This window comes from Microtus pennsylvanicus, chromosome 11 (assembly GCF_037038515.1).
Source record: "Microtus pennsylvanicus isolate mMicPen1 chromosome 11, mMicPen1.hap1, whole genome shotgun sequence".
In the NCBI taxonomy this organism is placed as follows: Eukaryota; Metazoa; Chordata; class Mammalia; order Rodentia; family Cricetidae; genus Microtus; species Microtus pennsylvanicus.
The window spans coordinates 27,203,241-27,223,036 of NC_134589.1; the positions used below are offsets into that span (position 1 = coordinate 27,203,241).

At 54.0% G+C, this 19,796-nt stretch overlaps 1 protein-coding gene across 1 annotated transcript; it reads right to left on the bottom strand.

The window, feature by feature from the left end:
- Positions 1-2,993: 2,993 nt before the first annotated feature.
- On the bottom strand, positions 2,994-19,582 carry Ppp1r9b (protein phosphatase 1 regulatory subunit 9B). The gene is made up of 10 exons (XM_075991028.1): positions 18,074-19,582; positions 14,465-14,597; positions 12,871-12,991; positions 9,431-9,535; positions 8,406-8,541; positions 7,777-7,929; positions 7,642-7,695; positions 5,082-5,311; positions 4,722-4,818; positions 2,994-4,548 (listed from the first exon to the last, which is right to left on the bottom strand). The coding sequence occupies exons 1-10, from the start codon at positions 19,439-19,441 to the stop codon at positions 4,495-4,497; spliced, it is 2,451 nt and encodes an 816-aa protein (XP_075847143.1). The 5' UTR covers positions 19,442-19,582; the 3' UTR covers positions 2,994-4,494.
- Between the last annotated feature and the right edge of the window lie 214 nt (positions 19,583-19,796).

The window sequence follows — 19,796 nt, forward strand, 5'->3', positions numbered from 1 at the left end:
GCGCGCTAGGAGCGGGAGCGGCAGGGAAACGACCAGGGGGGCGGTCCCGTTTGGGGACGCACGGGGCTTTCCGCCCCTTCTGCAGGGTCTGTGAGGGCTTCTAATTCTCTGGTTCTTCTATTCAACAAACATCTGCTGAGCAACCAGCCCGGGCGCTGAAGCTGGAGCGTACCTGTGCTGTCAGGGTTCGGCCAAGTGGGACTTCCCAAGACTGAGAGCTGTGGGTCCCGGAACGAAAAAGACACTTCAAGTTCTGGAGGGGGCGTGCACCTGAGGCACTGGAGTAGGGCACAGGGAGGATTCCTAGAGGTGTGCGGCTACTGCAGGCCAGGCTACAGGAGACTTACTCATGAGCATTGCCGGATGGATGGACCAATGGGGAAATGAGCTGAGGCTGGAGGGTTGATTCATTCTGCTACCCCGCACTCTCCCCACCCCCAAAAAAAGGTTAACCGAGGAGGGAGGAGCTTCAACATGCATTTTAGGAAAATTCGTTGGGCACCCCAGTGGAGAACAGACTGCAGGGGGATACCGGAAGTCTGGCACCGGCCTCAAGGGATTGTTGAAAGATGACGGCAGTGGGTATGAAGATTAAAGATCAAGCTGAGAGCAGTTCTGACTATAGAATTGAAGGCATAGACAGGATCTGGAGCCGGCTGGACAAAGAATTGAAAGAAGTTGGGGTCTAGGATGGCTGTGGATATTGTCTGGGGCCCTGGCAGCTCTGGAGCTAAGGGGTAGGGTTGGGTGGATGAGCTCAGACTTGGATATGGTGCGTCGGAGATGGTGGCAGCTCAAATGTGGCGGCGGCGGCGCTGGATGCCATCACCAGTTAGCTACCCCGCAGCAAGACTTAGGGCGTATTTGGTACCAGGCAACAAGTACCAGGTTCCTCTAAGATACACAGATTCAAAAAGAAAATGGTTTGTTCAGGGGCAGATAACGACCTTGGAGAAGGTCTAGGCACTTAGTGAAATTTATAGGGTCTGGAGAGAACTCCTGGTGGCTCATGGGAACGGGAGACTGCCAAGGGCCTGAGGGCAGCAGCATGTTGAATCAAGTGGTCTGTAGAACGGAGTGGGGATGGTATCAATGGGGTTCAGAGCATCCCAGAGCTCGAGGACCTCTGGGTATCTTCAAAATCTGCTGAAGTCTGGTTAGACCGTAGGTTCACGTGGAGGACATGATGTCTCTGGTGACCACCTATGTAGGCAGGCTCTAGGGCAGTGGTTCTCAGACCAATGCTTCAACCCTTTAATACAGTTAACATCCCTGATGTTGTAGGGATCCCCAACCATATTGTTTTCATTGCTACTTCAGAACTAATTTTGTTACTGTTATGAATTGTAACTAAATGTAAATAGCTGTGGTTTTGATGGTCTCAGGTGACCCCTGTGAAAGGGTTGTTTGAGGCCCCCAATGGGGTTGTGACCCACAGGTTGAGAACTGCTGCTCTAGGGTCTTTATAGGAGGTGTGTGTTTCAGTGCTGGAATGGGCCTTTTCCTCTTCCAGCCTAAGGTGCTGCGATCTGGGGTGGGGGTGGGGGGCGTTTAATATCCCTCCTCTGCAGCCAGTGTCAGGGTTGTGACACAGCTGCTCTAGTTCTTACAACTCAGTAGATGATGGTAACAGATGTGATGTTTGAGATGACAAATGTCACAGTCTGCCTGCACCACCTGACAGCCCCCCAAATGGACTTGTTCATGGGTAAGTCACAGCTCAGGCCTGCCTGAGAAACTCCCAGAAAAGCCATACACAAGGTCCCCAGGCTTACAACACACTCCTACATAAACATCAAGTGCTACTCAACCACTCCTTGGAACATCTAGGAGGGGGCCCCTCCTTACATAGCATCCAGGGTGGGTAGTGGATACTGGCCTTCCACGTTAGACACTTGGACTGTCAGACTAGAAGCTCTTACCTCAAGTCCATTTGTCTTCCCCACCCTGGAAGCTCCAACCGCTTCATTTCTTGGCAAGGTTTCCCGAACAGGGACTTCTAACCTAGGCATGATGACCTGAGACCTCATTTAAGGAATCTGTCATGGAATTCAGGCCCTCCAGGATCTACCTGCAGCATTCCCAGGGGCCCCAATGTGCCAAGGATGATGTGAGGACAGGAAATGCCCTGCGAGGCCACCACCATTGCCAGTTTTCTGACTGTAAGGTAGGTGTCAGAGACGGACAGGACTTGTATGGCCCTGAGGTTGCAGAACCAGTTTTGAGGGTAGTTAACAGGAAGCCACTACGTGGCTCTACACGAACAAGTTCTGTGACAGAATTACCCGCTAGGAAATGGCTGCCTCGGGCTGTTCGTGAGTTCTTCTAGAGACCACTCATCTCTGGTGTTGTTAGGGGCGAAGCAAAGTGACCCAAGAGCCTGGAGATTGGGACTTTTGTTTCTTATTGGAAGAAGCGAAGATGAGAGTCCCCCAGGGTTCAAGTTACTAAAGCACAAGATTTGCCTCCCAGCTCCTGTGCAAGAAAAGTGTGCTGTCTACTGTGGGGCTAGGTGCATTCGCTTCTGGGACGCACCCAAACTTCTTCCTGGAACTGGGAGCTAGCTAATAGGGCAGCTAGGACTACAGGAGACCTCTCAAGCCAGCCCAGGCCAAAGAACCTTCTCTGTGACCTTGGGGACAACAGTGCTCTGAAAGTTATCTTCTCACCCAAGAACTCTTTGGTCCTCCTGGTACTTCATAGGAGACCTCTGGGGCCTTACAGACTGCTTAGTTCTCAGTAGGGAGTTCCTTTTCAGTCTATCCTCTCTCTGGCTTGCTCTAAAAACCTTGTGAAAGGAAGACCTGAAAAACCTGTCTAGAGACCCTATGAAACCTGGGCAATGGTGGCAAGTGAGTTTGCTAAGACTGGGGTTGGAGATCTGAACCGGCATTGAGATCCTCTCTAGGTCCTGGGCAAAATTAGAAAAAGGAGACCTTCTGATATCCCTCCCCTTTCCCCCTCCAGCGCAACAAAAAACCAGGCAGCAAGGCTCTGGGGGCTGCTTTTATGGGAACGACCTGACAGAGGGCATGGTCCGTACAAAACCAGGAACAATACATACATATATATATATTATATACAGAGACGGGGTCCTCCAAGGGCGGGGCAAGAGCGCTGCCGGTCAAAACCGGAAGTACATCGAGAACTCGCCCACCCGGCTCCGCCCCCTCCATCTGCCTGGGTGAAGTGCAGGGGCCGGGCACTATGACAGCCAGCTCTTTCTGGGGAGTGGGGAAACGTCTGGGGGCGGAAGAGAGGCAAGAAATACTGATTGATGGTATGGTCTATTTACAGGGGTCTAGAAGAAGCCAAAAAGGATAGAACCGGATTGTTAAAAAAAAAAAAAAACAACAAACAGAAACCTAGGCTTGGGGCAGGGGTTGTGGAAGTGGCAAAATGAGATGGATTTTGAAAGGGGAGGGTACCTGAGAGGGTCTCACCTCCCTTGGTCCAAGCCCCAATTTGGGGTTAAAGTGGGGAAACTGAGTCAATTTCACTTAGAAAGCAGGCTGACAGCAAGCAGCCCTGGTCTCCAAAAAGATTAGTAAAATTTTACCCTCCAGTGATAACATTGGAAAATGGTGGGAAGGGGAGGGGAGGCTGAGTCTCTTTGATGGTAATACAAGGCTTCCAGGTGTGGCCCTGGGCAGGGCCTAGCTCCCCAGCAAGAGCTCCGCAGGCACACCACCTAAGCTGACCTCCCTCCCTCCTGGCATTCCTAGGCTAGACCAAGGAAACCTGAGCCTGAGTGGCCTCAGGACAGTTCCAGGAGGAGGCTATGGCTATTTGGCACCTGGGGAAGGGGAGGCACAAGGAGAAGTTGAGGGCTGTTGCCCTTCCTAGGAAAGGGACTGGATTTTGGACTCATCCTTTTCCCTACTCCAGCTCTCCCCTCCCACCAAGGATACGAGAAATCAGTGCAGGACCAGGCCCAGCCTCTGGCTCAAGGGTGGGCTCTATCCCTCCTGGGATGGGGAGCAGGGGTGGGAGATGTTGAGGCCAGAATGCAACAGACAGCACAATGATAGGGAAGAGGAAAGGGCCAAGAAAGTCGAATCTCAAGTCAAGAGGCCCAGGGGCCACATGGACCCTGTGGGCAGGGAGCAGCCTCCAAGTGGTGAGATGCTGGGAGAGCCCCAGCTCCACTCCGGTCCAGAGACACAGGCTGGAGGTTGTAAAGTCTGGCAGTTTGGTCTGCAGGCCCTTGTGTCCATCCACCACCCAGGTCAGCTCTCAGCTTCTCTCGGCCTCTGTACCTCAGCCCCGTAGAACAAGGAGGCCACTCTTCCAGCCACCATTGTCTGCCCGGGCCACCCTAAAGGGGCCTGTGATATGGGCCCTCTGGTCCCTGAAGCTGGGGGAGGTGGGGTGGAGGAGTGGAGGAAGTTGGGGCACCTGTCCCCAGGCTGGTAGGGGCGGGGTGGGGATTGAGGACAGGGGGTGTGGATAATGGGAGTGGATTATTATTGTCCAGTCAAGGAGCGATTCCTGTTAAGTAGAATTAGAATTCCTCAGGGTTTGCAGGTTTCCTTCCAGTTCTGAGATCTAAAAAACAGAGAGGGGATATCAGGCTTGGCCACTGAGCATGCGTCCTGCCCCTAACCCCCAGCTCTGACCCCAGCAACACAATCCTTCCCAAACATCAACAGAGTGGTCTCCTTTGGTTCTGGCGTCTATGCTGCTCCCTCTGGAGGCTGCCCAAGGCACCCAGGCTCTACCTTGTCTAGAAGCTTGTCCATTTCCTCCTTCCTAGCTAGCTCCGACTCTTCCAGTACCCGACGCTGGGCAGTCTCTTTTTTCAGGAACTCGATCTCCCTGGAGACAGGCAGGGAGGGAAGAGATAATGGGTTAGGGTTTGTGCTGTGGTTTCAGTTCAGAGAGAAGCAGGTTTTCCCAGGGCCTCTAAGGCCTGGGTCTGGTATTCAGTCATTCCAGCTCAGGTGCCCCACCACGGTGCCCTTTAACTTCTGTACTCTGTGTCTGTCTCCCTACTCAGCTGGAGAAAGGCTGGGGTGGGGACTACCACTGAAGGCCTCTCCGTCCTGCTTGAACTCAGATGCAAAGCTTCTCACACGTACTTCTGCTGGTAGTCCTTGATGAGACGTTTGGCCTTGCTGTACTTGCGTTCCAGGGCCTGATACTGGGCCTGAGTCTCCCGCAGGTGCTCATCCACAGCCTGGCACAGGCTCTGGGCCTCACCCCAGTAGCCCTCTAGCTTCTCCATTCGTTCCTTATTCTCCTCCACACTCTGCTCCAGCTGGGCCTTCTCCACCCGCCAGCGCCCTTTCTCCTGCTCCAGACTCTGCAACTATGAAGAAAGAGCAGCTCTGGGTTAGAGGGGACCAGAGTGAGCCAGGAAGCCAACAGTCTTTAGAAATTCCTGCACCTGTGGAGGCTACTGGCCCCCAACTACTCTCTGAGGCTGACCTGGGGGTAGCAGGCACCCATGAGTCACTGATCAGCAACTTCTGCCTTAGCCAGAAGATGGGAGTGACATGCCTCAGGGCCAGTGAGATGGTAGATATGAAACCGTCACCACCAGCTCGTACCCTTTGCAGCCCTGGTGTGTTAACCAGCCCCTACCCTGGAGATCCTCCAACAATCCAGGCCCTCTCCAGCTCTTAGGTGACCTGCATTCCCAACAGCTCAGTCTGCATTCTTCTCTCTCCCTACCATTCCTCAAGACAAGGCCCCACCTCCCACACCACTGCTATGCAGAGCCCCAAACCCTTAGGTCCTGCCAGATCTTGCACCTAACTTCCAGCCCACTTCCCAGCTTTTCACAGGTACCATGCCCCAAACAGGACCCTCCCTCATCTGAAGCCAGCTTTCCTGGCTTGCTTGCCTGGGAGAAGGTTCCACTGCCTCACAGCAGACCCAGTATTCACTTTCCAGTTCCTGGTTGTCCTGCCTTGCCTGCTACGAACCCTCATGTTTTCTATGCTTAGATAATTCAAGCCTTCCTGTGGAGCCGCAGACTTGCCACAGGGCCTTCGCAGGTACTGTTCCTTCTGCTAGGAATGCCTCATCCACCCTTCCTCGTACACCTGCTGCGCATCATTTCCCCAGAAAAGCCTGCTGAGACTTCAGTAGGGCAGCACCCCCCCCCCAACTGGATGGGGTTGTTACTGGTAACCCTTCTCCTACAGAGCTTATCAGGGAGTAACAACAGTCAATGGTGTACACACTCTAAGACACAAGGACAAGGATCGACTGCCTGAAGCGGCATTGGCTGTCTAGAAGTTAGCCTAGATGTCTTTCAATTGAATGCCTCTTTGTTTTCTGAACCTGAAACCACCTGGGACCCACCCTCAGCTTCATGCTTTGAAAACACCCTCAAAAATCTAGTCTCACTTGCCCTTCCTTCCCACGCTTGACCTGTACTCTGACTCACCCTAAGCCCTGCCTATGCCTCTAATCATATCCAAGTCCTTCTCAACTCATGAGCTCTGTCCCCACCCCATTTCCTAGCTGGTGAACTTCCAAAGCAAAACACCTCTAGGGGCCACAGCTCCATGCCTGTAGAACCAAGGCTATAGTTCTTGAAGGGGAGAGGTCTGTACAGTGCCATTTCTAACTTTCCCCCCACCCAGCTGCCTCTTACATCTCCCCACAGGAACAGCTACCATCCCCTAGAGGCCTTCTCCCAAAGTCAGCCGGAATCTCCCTCCTCTCTGCCCCAGACACCCATTCCCTGCCCCCTCCATCCATGTGGCAGAGCACACACACATCCCTGTTGCGCTACATTTTCATGGCCCCTGGGATCGGTTTCTTCCACTACCCTGGAAACCCCGTGGGAGTTGGGACTCCTTCAATATAGAGTCTGGTGTCTACAATGCCTGGGAGTGTGTGGGTACCCAATGTGCTTGTAAGCATCTGGTATGCATGTACAGTAGCCATGTGTGTCACCAGCTGGTGCTGTTAGCACCTGCATGTGTGCTGCTGGCCCAGGTGACAATTCGAACATTCTTCCTAGGTCAGGCACCCTGAAGGGTGGTCATATTCATGTGTTTCTGTGACCTCAAAGGCAGAGTGGATCTACCTATTCAGGCCAATGCCCCTGGCAGAATCAATCACAGAAAATAATGTCTGTGCAGACAGGAGTGTATAGACGTCTGGGTGAATGGGTCCACGGATTTAGGCTGCAATGTGTCACTATGTGCACCTCTGTACCTTACGTAGTCAAAGAACCTCTCTTATCCCTAGGCCTGTGCAGAGTGGATGTGCGTTGAGCAGTAAACACGGACACCAAGAGCGAGAGCTGGTTTATCTCTCTGGCATCATTGACACTCTGACTTCTGACTAAGCGCTGACTCTGTACCAGGCTGCAGACTTCCTGCATTTGCTGCAGATGTCTAGGTAGCAGCTCATTGGTTTCTCACCTATGTAGGTCTATGATGTTGGCAGTGCTTTTATCCTCCCCTTACATATGAGGGGATGGAGACCCAATGAATGAAACAGATGGGCCAGAGCTTGGGGTCTTAATCCTGCTATCCCTGGCCTCACAGGAGCCCATGGTGGAATGTTGTCTGTTGGGGATGGGAGGCTGTGCCCATGGGAAGGCTGGGCTCCTTCCTCCAGCCCTCAGCCCAGCTTTTCGACACGCGCCCATGTGTACATGTCCGCGTCTATGCTCACCTTCCGCTTCAGCTGCTGGATTTCCGCTTCAGTGACGGCGTGCTTGATCTGGAGCTGCAGACAGAGGGTGGCACTCAGCGCCTAGGCCCAGCTACCCTCCTGCCTTCCCCCACCGCCCAGAGCCTCTCCTCCAACCTCCTTGAACTTGTGCACCAGCTTTTCGGGCTCCATCTCCACAGGGGACAGTGCATCCTCGTTCTCTGCTAGTTCGAACACCTCGATGGCCATCTCGCCCCCTGGGAACGTGGGGCTCAGCTCTTCATCCTCATCGGTGGCATACTCTCCTGTCTGTGGAGGGATGAAGACAACGTGGACCCACTGACTCTACCTCCCTCAGCAACCCTGCCGCCAGGCCTGAGACCAGCAGCAGCATGCTCGTGTCGAGGGGGGACGGCTGGCCAGGGGAGTCTCCATGGCTAGGACAGGCAAACTGCAAGATTCTGGAGAAACTTCCTGAACACAGCTTCCTTGAAAACCCATCCCTCACCCGAGATCAGGTTCCCTTGATTAAGGGCTTTTCCCTGCTCTAGAATAAGGACTCAGAGGGAACTATGCTTTCTTTCTAGTTACAGGGAGACCCTCTGAAGACAGAGACTGGGACTCCTCCGTCTGATCAGGGGTCCTCTGAGGGGAGGGTCTTCCTCTCTCTCAGATTGTAAGCTCCCCTGGAGTTTGAGTTTCTTTAAGGGGCCTGAAAAAAAGTAGAGGCAAATGACTGCATCACTTCACTTAGCCACCAGAGGGCAATCATGCAGAGCCCCTACCTCCTCATCATCCTCTCCATACTGGGCATATCTCTGCTCCATCATCTCCCGCTGCCATCTCTCTTGCTCCAAAGTCTGCTGAATTAGCTGGGCCACTTCACTCTGTTCTCCAGGCCGCTCCCGGCCAATCATGAACCTGCAGGGACACCAGAGTCATCTGTCATCCCAGCCTGCCTACAGCTGGGAATGCCACTGCCCTCTTTGTGGTGTTCCCTCCCTCCAAACCGAGGCCCTCCCAGGGGAGGGGAAGGGAGAGCCTGAGTCCAGAAGCTGTGGAATTAATAATGAATGGGGGAGCTGGGGCACTCACAGGGCTGCCTCCCAGGAGAGGCAGGAAGACCTGCTAGCCTTCCCAGCTTGCTTTGGGAAGGGGATGTCAGCCGAACTTTGGGCTGGACTACATGAGCTCAGGAGCTCTCAGCATAGGAAAACAAAACAAAGCAAAGCAGAGGAGTGGCCAAAATGACCCATCCTAGGGGATAGGGAATAAACCCTAGAGGTGTGTCTTGGGTATGTTCCAAGCCCCTGTTCAGGAAGGGGCAGGATGATGGCAACTACAGATTAGCACGGAGAGGAAACAGTGGGACTTCCAGGCACCAACTCCTCCTCCCCCAGTCACCCACATCCTGTTACTCTCCAGCACCCTCTAGAAGGGGGGCAAGGAGTGATCCCCAGGTGTCTTGCCAAAGGTACACACAAACTTCTACTCAACCCAATGGAGCAGCCTTCCTAACAGGACATGGGGTGGACTGGGAGGGAAGATGGATCTCTAGGCAGGAAACCTGGTTTGGTTGGCAGCATTTTGCATATCTTGGATTTTTAATAGGTGAGCCGGAGACAGCAGCAGGGAAGGAGAATAAGCCAAGAGGAGAGCCTGGCAGCCTGAGTTGCAGTGGTGAGCAGAAGCCAGGGATTCAGGGATGGGGAGGCAGGGCTGGGGCAGGGGCTGCAAGTCCAAGTCTCTCTGGTAGGAAACTGGTGCCCAGAGGGGCCAGCTTCCTGCCTGGTCCCTTCTGGGCTCTCACCGCACTCGGCCCTTGGTGTTCCTGAGGACAGAGGCTGCGAAGCTCTGGGTCACCCCCACCAGGCTTGTTCCATCTACCTCCACCAGCAGGTCGTTGACTTGGATCCTAGAGGAAGTGACATTTGTTAGGATGTCCTGAGAGGAACAGGAGGTGGGGCTAGGGTGGACTCTTAGTCCCCACAAGGTTCCAGCATAAAATATGTGAGAACAGAGACAGCCAGGTGTCCGGGGCCATGCAAGGGGACCAACAGGCAGCACTGGAACTCATGAAACACGGCTTGGCGGTTGGCAAAGCCACTCCTGAGTAGAGTCCTGGAAAGGCAAAGCCCCAAGGTCTATGTGTCCTGAGGACCTCATGCTGTTATCGAGCATAGCTCTGATGGTTGCCTTCATGGTCATCCCTCATTATTTATGAGCTATGTGAAAACTCTTAGGGGTATCTAGCCCCTCACTGGGCAGTGGTACTGGTACATACAAGAATAGTGATTGACTTTTTCCAAGCATTGCTGCTGCAGCAGATTAATGATTCAATCACCACTCTTGGAAAGAGTTTAGAAATGTAGAATTGTTAGTAAGGTTAGGTGAGGTGTTTTTGTTAATGGCTTTGAAGTAGAAAGTCTTGGGGAACAATTTAAAGTTTAAAATGGCACTTATTTGAGTGAGGGACTCATTGAGGTCAAGAAACAACAAAAATACTCTGGTTATTATTAGCTGACGTGCCTTTCTTGCTAGGACGGGCTGGTGATCAAAGGTGATGATTAATTTCTTCTACCCATTTCTGCCCTTAACTTCCTGATATAAAAAGCTGTTGATAAATGGGTATGCACCCTGAGGACTGAAAGTAGAGCTGACTGTTTTCATATTTAAAAGTTTAGATTTGTGATTTTTTAAAAGATTTTTTATAAGATTACCTTTTAAGATAAATAAATAATAAAGTGATTGATCCTTTCCTTGTAACTGCAAAAATGCAGCCTGCCAGTAAAAGAACTGGCTGAGAAAATACCTTGCTTGCTTACACCCTGTTAATTATAACAAGTTACTTGGACATGAATGTATGGGTTATTGAAAATAATTTGTTTCTCAACTGTAATACATAAAATGTTTAATCATGTAAGGGAAATGGGAAACATGTTGGTGTTTACTTGTAAACAGAGTTTTCCTATCCCAGCAGCTGCTTCCAAATTACCACACTGAAGCTTAGATTATTTATAAATGCTTGGCCAATAGCTCAGGCTTATTATTAACTAGCTCTTACAACTTAATTTAACCCATTACTATTAATCTTCATTTGCCACGTGGCTCATGGCTTTAAGGAGGATTGTTCCACAGCATTTACTTGTTTTCATTAATCATTCACTTAAAAAATAGAATGTAACCACACTGTAATGTTTATATTTGAAAGATTCTGATGGGGTATATACGCTATAAGGGAAAAATACAGTTAGTTAAAAGGAAGACATCAAGAGAGACAAAAAGAATACATCTGGATAGAGGTTAAAAAAAAAGGAAACAAAGAAACGAGAGAGAGATGTGATAGTCCCTAACGGGGTGTGTGGGTGCGTGTATGTGTGAGTGTGTGTTCCTTTTCGCCAGCCTCAGAGAATTAAATTTCGTTCACCAGCTCCATGGCTCGCCTCAATTTCTGAGCTGCTGAAGGCCAGTCCTCACAGCAGCAGGTCAGGCAACACGGATGCAGCTATCAAGGACCAGGAAAGGTGGCAGGCACACTTCCTGTAACAACCACACTCTTGTCTCTTCAGTCACACTCAACAGGGTGACGTGACATGCTCAGACCTCATTTCTACACAAGCACGTGTGCCATCACCCCAATGTCCCCCCAAATGCGTGAGCTCCAAGCATGCCCCCTCGTGCTCACATACTGATCCACATCCTCAAAGTTACACACTTCCAACAAAATTCAGGTGTGGGGGTGTCTTGGCTCCCCACATGGAAGAGGAAGGCGGGGTAGTAGCCTTGCCTGGGAGGGGATGCAGAAGATGGGGTGAAGACTTGGGCACCTCCTTCCTCTGCTTCCACCTCCTGGGAGGTCTTGAGAATGCCAGATTATAACCCTTATAGCTCACATTCTTACGTGGGCACTAGCCTATGAGCTCACACTTCTGCTTTACTAGCAAACAGGTGACCATAGCCAAGCTCTGCAAAGAAGGGAGAAGTAAATGCCAGGAAGGATGTCATCCTTTCTGTTCCTGTTGCCCCCATGCCACCTAGGCCACTGCAGGCAAAAACCCTTTGAATTAGGTACCCGTGCCTCTAACAACATGACCCTACAGTCAGCCAGCCCTCAACCCTTATCTCTGTCACAGGGAGAGGGTGTGGGTGTCAACCCTTCACCCACTTTCCTGAGGGAAAGCCTTGTAGCACTTTCTACTTCCTCCCCGCTGAGACATACAACAGAGAGTCTGGTAAAGAGGGGCATGGATGCCAGCGCTCTAGTGCCCTTCACGATCCTTCTGAGTCACAGAACCCCAGTCCTCTGACCAGAGATGTCCCACGCAGGCACACACCTATGCACAGACAATGAGCAACACACAGCCAGAACGAGCCTAATCCTATCCACATCTGGATCCCTGGCTACGTCCATTCCTGCCATTGGTTCCCAGTCTTAGAACCCATTTTACTCAGGCTCAGTTGGCAGAGCTGGTCTTGCATGCATGAGACCCTGGGTTCACAAGGAACCTTTTATATTTGTTTTTGGTTTTTTCAAGACAGGCTCTCACCATGTATGACCTTGGCTGTCCTGGAACTCACCAGTAGAGCAGGTTGGCCTTGAACTCACAGAGATCCACCTGCCTCTGCCTCCTACGTGCTGGGATTAAAGGCATGCGTCACTCTACTTGGCTACAGGAACCTTTGATATACTCCCTTGCCTTGCTAGTTCCTGCTTGGCCTTTGGCTCCCATTTTCAATATCGCTTCCTAAGAAGCCGGCCCGTCAATGGCCGGCCCTCCTACTTTGTGTCTTCATATTCTTCTCCATTCAGCCCGTTTGTTTGTTCTGTCTAGTATCTGTCTACTTTATCACACTACTTGTTTTCTGAGGGCAAGGCCCTCTACACCGATTGCCAGGGCCTGGCACCAACCCAGCGAAGAGTCATGCCCTTAGTATTTGTTAAGGGAAAGAAATGTGAAGTCTTATTCCAGACACACAGCCTGTGTTCTTACGAGAGCCAACACACACCCTAAGCCAGTACACACCGTACTAGGTACAGCCTAGCTTCACACCCCTCCCCCACAGAATGTGCAGGCCCTGGGGAGGGCTTCCATCTGTTCGTGGCTGTCACCCCAGAGCCTGGCACAGCACCTGCACAGCGGTGCTCCTTGAACATCCAAAGACAAATCTAACACATGCAGACCTCCTAGAGGCTGCCCCCCAGGGGTGACTGCTAATAGGGACTTGAAGGGAGTGGGACAAGGGTGGTACCTGCCATCCCGATGGGCTGCACCACCCTCGGTCACGGTCTTGACGAAGATGCCCAGCTTCTCCAGGCCCATGTCGGCTCCGGCCCCCATGCCAATGATGCTGATGCCCAGGCCCTCAGAGTCTGTGAGGCAGAAGGGGAGAAGCCATGGCTGGCAGGGATCCTCTATCCTATACCCACTCCAAGGTACAGCTTCCTTTCAGAAATCCCCTAACTTAGGAGTTGTCCCGTGATAGGGAAAGACCCATGGTTCTACCCACCCCCTTTTTGCCAGTGGGACTACTGCCAGCCCTTTGCCCTATCCAGTGATAGGTAGCAAGGCGTGTGAGGGTGGCTGGGGCGTGGGAGACTATTGTGTGTACAGATAAGGGTATGTGGCTGGGATGGGGGTTGAGCCAGGAGTTAGCTCTAAGCCTTTGGTCTCTCTTCAATTAGTCTCTTCTATGCTCAGAGCTTCAATGACCAAACATGGAGACCCATTGCCTAGTTACACCTGCCCTGTCTGTCCCATGGATCTCTAGCATCCAAACCTATGACCTTTCCCATCAACACCCCCTGAGGTCTGAATGGCACCACTATCCACTAGATTCCAGGCCTGGGAAGCATCCGGATTCCTCTCTCCCAGTTCTGTGCTCCATCATTTCACTATGCTACTGCTGACCCCACTACCGGGTTCATCACCCGTTATGACCCCTCCCTGTACCCAGGTCACTGGGATCTTTCTTTTTTTTTTAAAATTGTTTATTTGATTTTTTTTTCCGAGATAGGGTTTCTCTGTGTAGCCCTGGCTGTCCTGGTACTCTCTGTAGACTAACCTGGCCTTGAACTCAGAGATCCGCCTGTCCAGACACAGGCGCCTCAAAGGTGTGTGCCACCACCACCCAGCCACTGTGATCTTTCTAGAATAGCTTTCCCAATCCCGACAACAGCGCCCAGTCTCTCTCAGAAAAGACCATGCTCTCGCCATGGTTCATGCCACCCTGGTCACACATTCATCCTGTGCTAGAGGTAACTCTCTGTTCTACCACACACTTTCCAAACCGTTTCTCTTCAGAGCTCAGCTCAGGCATCCCTGGCCAGAGAATCTGTTAGCATGGTGAGGCTCTGTCAAATGCCCTAACAGTGGCCTTTCGTTCTTCCCAGTACATATGATGGCACATAAGGCTGAAGTTAGAGGTGCCATTTCCCTGGGAGTCTGCCTCTTATTTTGTAGCTTTGGAGCCTGACCTGGAACTCACTTTGTAGACCAGGCTGGCTTCGAACTCACAGAGATCTGCCTGCCTCTGCCTCCCGAGGGCTGGGATTAAAGGCGTGTGCCACCATTGCCCGCCTTGGAGCCTGCTTTTACCTGTCCCCGTACCTCCAACAGAGTCCAGGACCACATACATGGTACATAGGAGATATGTTCACCAAGGATCACTCCTTGGCCATACATTGGGGACACCAGTGGCCATGGATGCTGACAAGGAATGCCAAGAACGGCCAGTAGGTGCTGGAGACAGAAGTGCAGTACATGGGCACCCACAAGGGAGGCAGGACAGAGGCTAGCACCACAGAAGTCCCTAGTGTGCTCCTTAGAGTGGCCTGGCCTCTCACCCTTCTCCAGCTCCACGGGAAACAACTCCAACCTCTCCACACGCTTCTCTAGCTCATACTCCGCAGAGGCTGCCATGGGATCCACATCTTCATTGCGTCGGTCATAGTCCTCATTGGAGTAGGTGCTGAAGACCTGGGGAGAAGCAGTCCTCAGAGAGGTGCCTGGGAGGACAAGGGCACAGCTGGCAGGAAGAGCCCCTGGGCCTGCCCAGTTGCCTGAGGCCCTGTTTTTATACCAGTCTCACAAGGAATCCAGTTCTAGAGCCCAGGGGCAAGAGAGCAAAAGATCCATTCCACAGTCTGTGTAGTGCTAGACGGGACCCTCCTGGGGAGACTGCAAAGTCTGGAAATCTCTGATACCAAGGTAGAGAAGAAGAAGAAAAGGCAAGACCTAAGAGCCAGACAGCTGAGGGTGGACACAAAGACACAGCCATACATAGAGGAGGAACAGGCTGAGCAGAAGACGGGAAGAGGAGGAGGGGAGGAAAGATGGAGAAGACACTGGAGGATGCCAGATGGGGAGGGGGAGGGGAGAAGAAGGGAGGGGGAGAGGCAGAGGCAGCAGGACCCTTCCCTGCCCAGCTGCTGAAATGGATGGCCTTGGGAGGTGGGTGGAGAGGAAGCAAAGAGGGTCCCTCTACCCCATTGACTCTCAAATGGGCCTCAGGTAGTACGAGTAGGGGAGAAAGTTGAGCTCCTATGGCCTCCACACCCCAGAACTGTGTCCCTGAAGAATGATACTGCTGTCCACAGGCACCAAAGAACCAGGCACAGGCTCCAAGACTGGTGCCCAAAGGGACCAAGGATCGTGGGGCAGTGGCAGTCTCTCTGCCCTATCCCTTGTGCCCCTCTGCTGTCTCTCTCTTTCAAGGGGTCTAACTTGGACCTCTTCACAGGACCAGTGATGAGGAGGCAGGACTTTGTGGGTACTTGATGCTGGGCATTTAATGGACATCATTTTGGGGACCATGGCTTGTTTGGCTTTACTGCTAAACATGATAGGTTGGCATCACTTGATGTCAAGTCGGGGCAGGAGGGGTAGAGGCAACTCTATCAGCCAGATGGGCTAGAAGGAACTAGGGAAAGATACTGTCTCCAGTAAGACCCATGCCAGGACCTCCTCTGCTTCAGGAGCATGCCCATGGGCACCCTGGTAGGCAGGGTTACTCCTGTGTTCCAGCTTTTGTTGGGGCTTGCTAAATGTCATCTCAAACCTCCAGCCCCACCACAGAGGTGCACGGCCATGGGGGAGGTAAAGGATGCTTATAGGACTGGCCAGAGCATAGCTGGGGCTTGCATGTTCACCTAGCTCAATGCCCTTAACTATACAGTGATTATCAGACATTCAGGATCAGGCCCTTCATGATCATCTGGACACTGTGCAGTGGCCAATGGACTGTGCTCCAACATCTGGCCACCCGGCCAGCAGTCCCAGGCCCTTGAATCAACAGGCCCCCTATTCCGTTACCCAAGGTCACAAAGGGTTGGTTAGCCAGTAGCAGGGCAGGATGGCACCAAAGTCAAGGTGGGCTGTAATAGGTAGGTCACTAGTGACTTCGTCCCCATTGCAAAGCTGTTCCAAGTTTTAGCACACAGAATGGCACAAACCTGGATCAACAAATTTGCCTTGGTCCACTTTTGCATCTGAGGCCTCTGGCCTTTACAGCCAGGAGACAGCATCCCCTAGCCCTCTCCAAGACGACCAACCCCTCCCCACTTCCCTCCACCTCCTCCACTTTGACTTCTAAAACACGGATCTGGGCCTCATCTTCTGTCAACCTGTTCGCCTTTTGCAGCCTGCCCCTTGAAGGGGCCTCAGACCACTGGTCACTCCTGCTCTCAGAACACCCCAGGCTCTGGTCTCTCCTTAGCTGGCAGCTCGGAACTGTATTCCCTGCCCCCACCTCCATAATGGTGACAACTGGGTCAGGGAGGGGCAGAGAACCCTGGCTTCAAAATCAGTGTAGCAGCAGCAGTGGAGAAAAGTCTGGGGCCCCAGGCCAGGGTGGGGAAGAGGCGGAACGCCCCAGAAAGGCCAAAAGTCAGACACTCAGCCTCTGCACCGCCTTGGCTCTCACGCTAGTGGCCAGCTTGCTTCAGAGTCACCAGGGAGTCCGGAGCAATGCTCCAAATCATGTGCTATTTTTTACCAAAAAATCAGGGTAAGGCGTCAGCTATAGATAGAGGCCCAGGCCACACTCCCTCTCTGTGAGGGCATGGGGCTGCTCAAAGAACCTATTGGGATGGGGCAATGGCCTCTGCTCCTTCCTGGATCCCCCTGCGTTCAGCGGGAACGGGCCAGGGAGAAGAGAGGGCTGGCCACCCTTAACCTTTTAGACCTCTGCTGGCCTGGAACCAGTAGGCAGAGGGTGAAAGAAACGTGGGCAGCTTTGATGTCTACGAGTAGCTATGGAAACTGCAAGCAAACACAAGGGGTTTGACTGGGGAGGGCGAGGAGGGGCAGGGTCCAGGCCAAGGAAAGTCCCTGGTGCTGTATGTGCCACCCACCCGGGCCGGCCAGGTGCTAGGCACAGTGGAGCACAGGGTGGGGAGAGAAGATCACCGATGTGCCAGCTGAGCTCACAGGGCAGTGGGAAATGGGAGTGGTCTCCTGTTCTATTCTAAATTCTCCCCAGGGAACATCTTTTCTCAGCCACCACTACTCAGAAGATCTCAAAGAACTGACTGGCACAGCTCACAAACCAATCACCAACAGCGGTGTTAGAGACAAGGGGGGCTGAACCCCCTTCCAAGCAAGGCCCCATCCTCTTTTAAAGTACCCAGAGAACACGGAAAGGGGAAGGATTTATAAGGTTCTAGGCAACGTAAGTCTGCCTGGCCCCTTAGGGGAACTCCCAGAACCACCACCCTCTTCCTGTGGCTCCTGGAGAAGGCTTGCTCCTTCAAGGGCCACATAAGACACCTCCTTCAGGTGCAACCCAGACATGGGAAGTTGGCCTAGCCGAGACCCTGAGGTGTAGGGTCTTTCCCCCAGCCCCAGTCACAAGGCCATGGCCCAGCTCACCCTCACAGCCCGCTTCCTTCTTTCACTTCTCCAAAGCTGGGGTGGGGGCACTGGCAGGGAAGGATTGTAGTCCCCTGTATCTCTATTTTGGGAAGTTCCTAGATCCCCACTCTCTCATCCCAGGCAGAACCAGCCTTGTAGATCCAGAAGCAGGAAGTGTCCCTAAGCTCCCCATCTTTCTCTCCTGACAGTAGGCCGTATGTATCCAGAGGACACGTCCCACACCTCTTCAGGCCAGCCAAGTCCCAGCCTCTGGCAGCCTCAGGAAGAAAGAATGTCTGGGGGAGGAAGAGAGAGCAGGTGTCCCGGAGTAGGCGTGGGACAGGGCGGGATGCTGGGCGGGGCAGCAAGCGAGGAACCTGAGGGCAGGTCGCAGCAGGCCACCTTCACAATCACAGACCCGAAAACCTTCCCACTCTGACAAACAGCTGGAAGTTCCCCACGCCCCCCTCATTGCGGGAACTTCTGGGAATCCGACTGGGTGGCAGGGGCTGACTCAGCCTGCCAAACACGGATGTCTGGGCGGGGGCGACCACTTGCACGTGGCAGGGGCAGCGCGGGGGGCCCCAGGGGGGATCACTCACTTGGATAGGTGCAGTGCTGAAATGGATCTTCCGGCTCGGGGCCGGGTCTTCTTCCTCTGAGAGACCAGGAATCTCCACACACCCTGACTCCGGCTCATAGGGGGGCTCCCCGTCCTCCTCATCTTCCTCATCGTCCTCCTCTAGGGCACTGCCCCCAGAGTCCTCCCCGAGTCCACTGTAGGCGCTCACGTCCACCAAGTCTGCTTCCGAGAAGTCCTCCTTCTTGGACTCATCCACCTCCTCAGGTGCCACGTCCGGGATCCGGCCATTGTCCAACCCCCTCTCTGGCGTCGCCACCGACGCTGCCTCCTCCTCGGGGACCGCTTCGGCCTTGGGCTCCTCGGGTGCGGGGCTGGCTGTGGTGGCCGAGGTGCTGCCATTCTCCAAGGCTGCATGGACGGTCACCTCGGCCTGGATCACTTCCCCGGGAGCCGACTCGGCCTCAGACTCCCCACTTTCCTCAACCTCCACCGGCTTGATCTTGCGCACCTCCCGCGGCTTAGGCGGCGGTCGGGCAGGGGCCACTCGGTGCTGTGGGGGCTGCTGCCCTCCAGGGCCACGCTCCTTCTCGGTCGCGGCATCCCCCGACGGGGCAGGAGGCGGAGGCGGTGGCTGGAACACCCGGGACCGCTTACTGACCAGCTTCGAGTTGACCTGGGGCGCCCCCGCCGCCCGGGGAGGCCCGGGCGCACGGTGGAGGCCGGTCCTCGAGTCGGCTTTCTCGAAGACCGCACTGAGCTGGCTGACTGTCGGCGACACGGCGTCAGCATCCAGCTTGTCCAGCGCCTCGGTGCTGCCGTTGAAGCGCACCACGACGTCCAGCTTCCGGTCCTGCAGGCCGGCGCGCTCCTGCCTCAGCAGCCGCCGCGCCGCGGCCTCCTTGTCGCCACCCGAGGCCGCGGGGACACTCCGTTCGAACAGCTTCCGCGTCTCCTGCAGCCGGGACGGCGGGTGCGGCGGCGGAGCCGGCTGCGCCGAGGGCGCGGGCTTGGAGTCGAAGCGGCTCACGCGCTCAGACACGCTGGTGCCCAGTTTGAGCAGGGCGCTGTGGTCCACGTTCTCGTTCAGGCTGCTGGCCCGCGGCAGCGACAGGCGCACGCCGCGATCGGACGCCCGCGGGGCCTCGGCCATGCCCGGGCCGCCTCCCGCCTCACCCGGCGGTCCCGCGGTGGTGCCCATCTGCAGGAACATACTTTTGATGCGGTGGACGTTGGAGCCATATTTCTTATGGTGGGCCGCCTTGGGTGCCTCGTCGGGCCCGGGCGCATCGGGAGGCTTCAGTGCCTGGATGCCCGCTTCGTAGGCGCTGCGGTGCGGGGAGGCGCTCCGGAGGGGACCCCCGGGCCCCCGAGGCTCCGTCTTCATCATGGTGGGGGGAGCCGGGTTCGCATCCCCCCGCTCCCCGCTGCCCCCCTCCAGCAGGCGGCTGGCCAAGTCGGGACCACCGCCCCCTCCCCCCAAAGAAAGAAATCCCGAAAGGCCTTCTATAGAGTCCCCCAGAAACCAAGCTGCCAAAAAACAGTTAACCCTGCTCTAAAAAAAAAAAAAAGAAAGAAAGAAAAAGAAAAGAAAAAATGAAAAGAAAAAAAAAATCTCCGAGCGCCCTGTGTGGGTCGCCTTCCCCAACCAAGCTGCCAAAGACAGCCAGCCCCCTTCGAAAGCTTGAGCGGCCTGGTGCGGTCGCCCCCACCCAAATTGGCAAAGCGGAGGCTGGCTGGAGCCG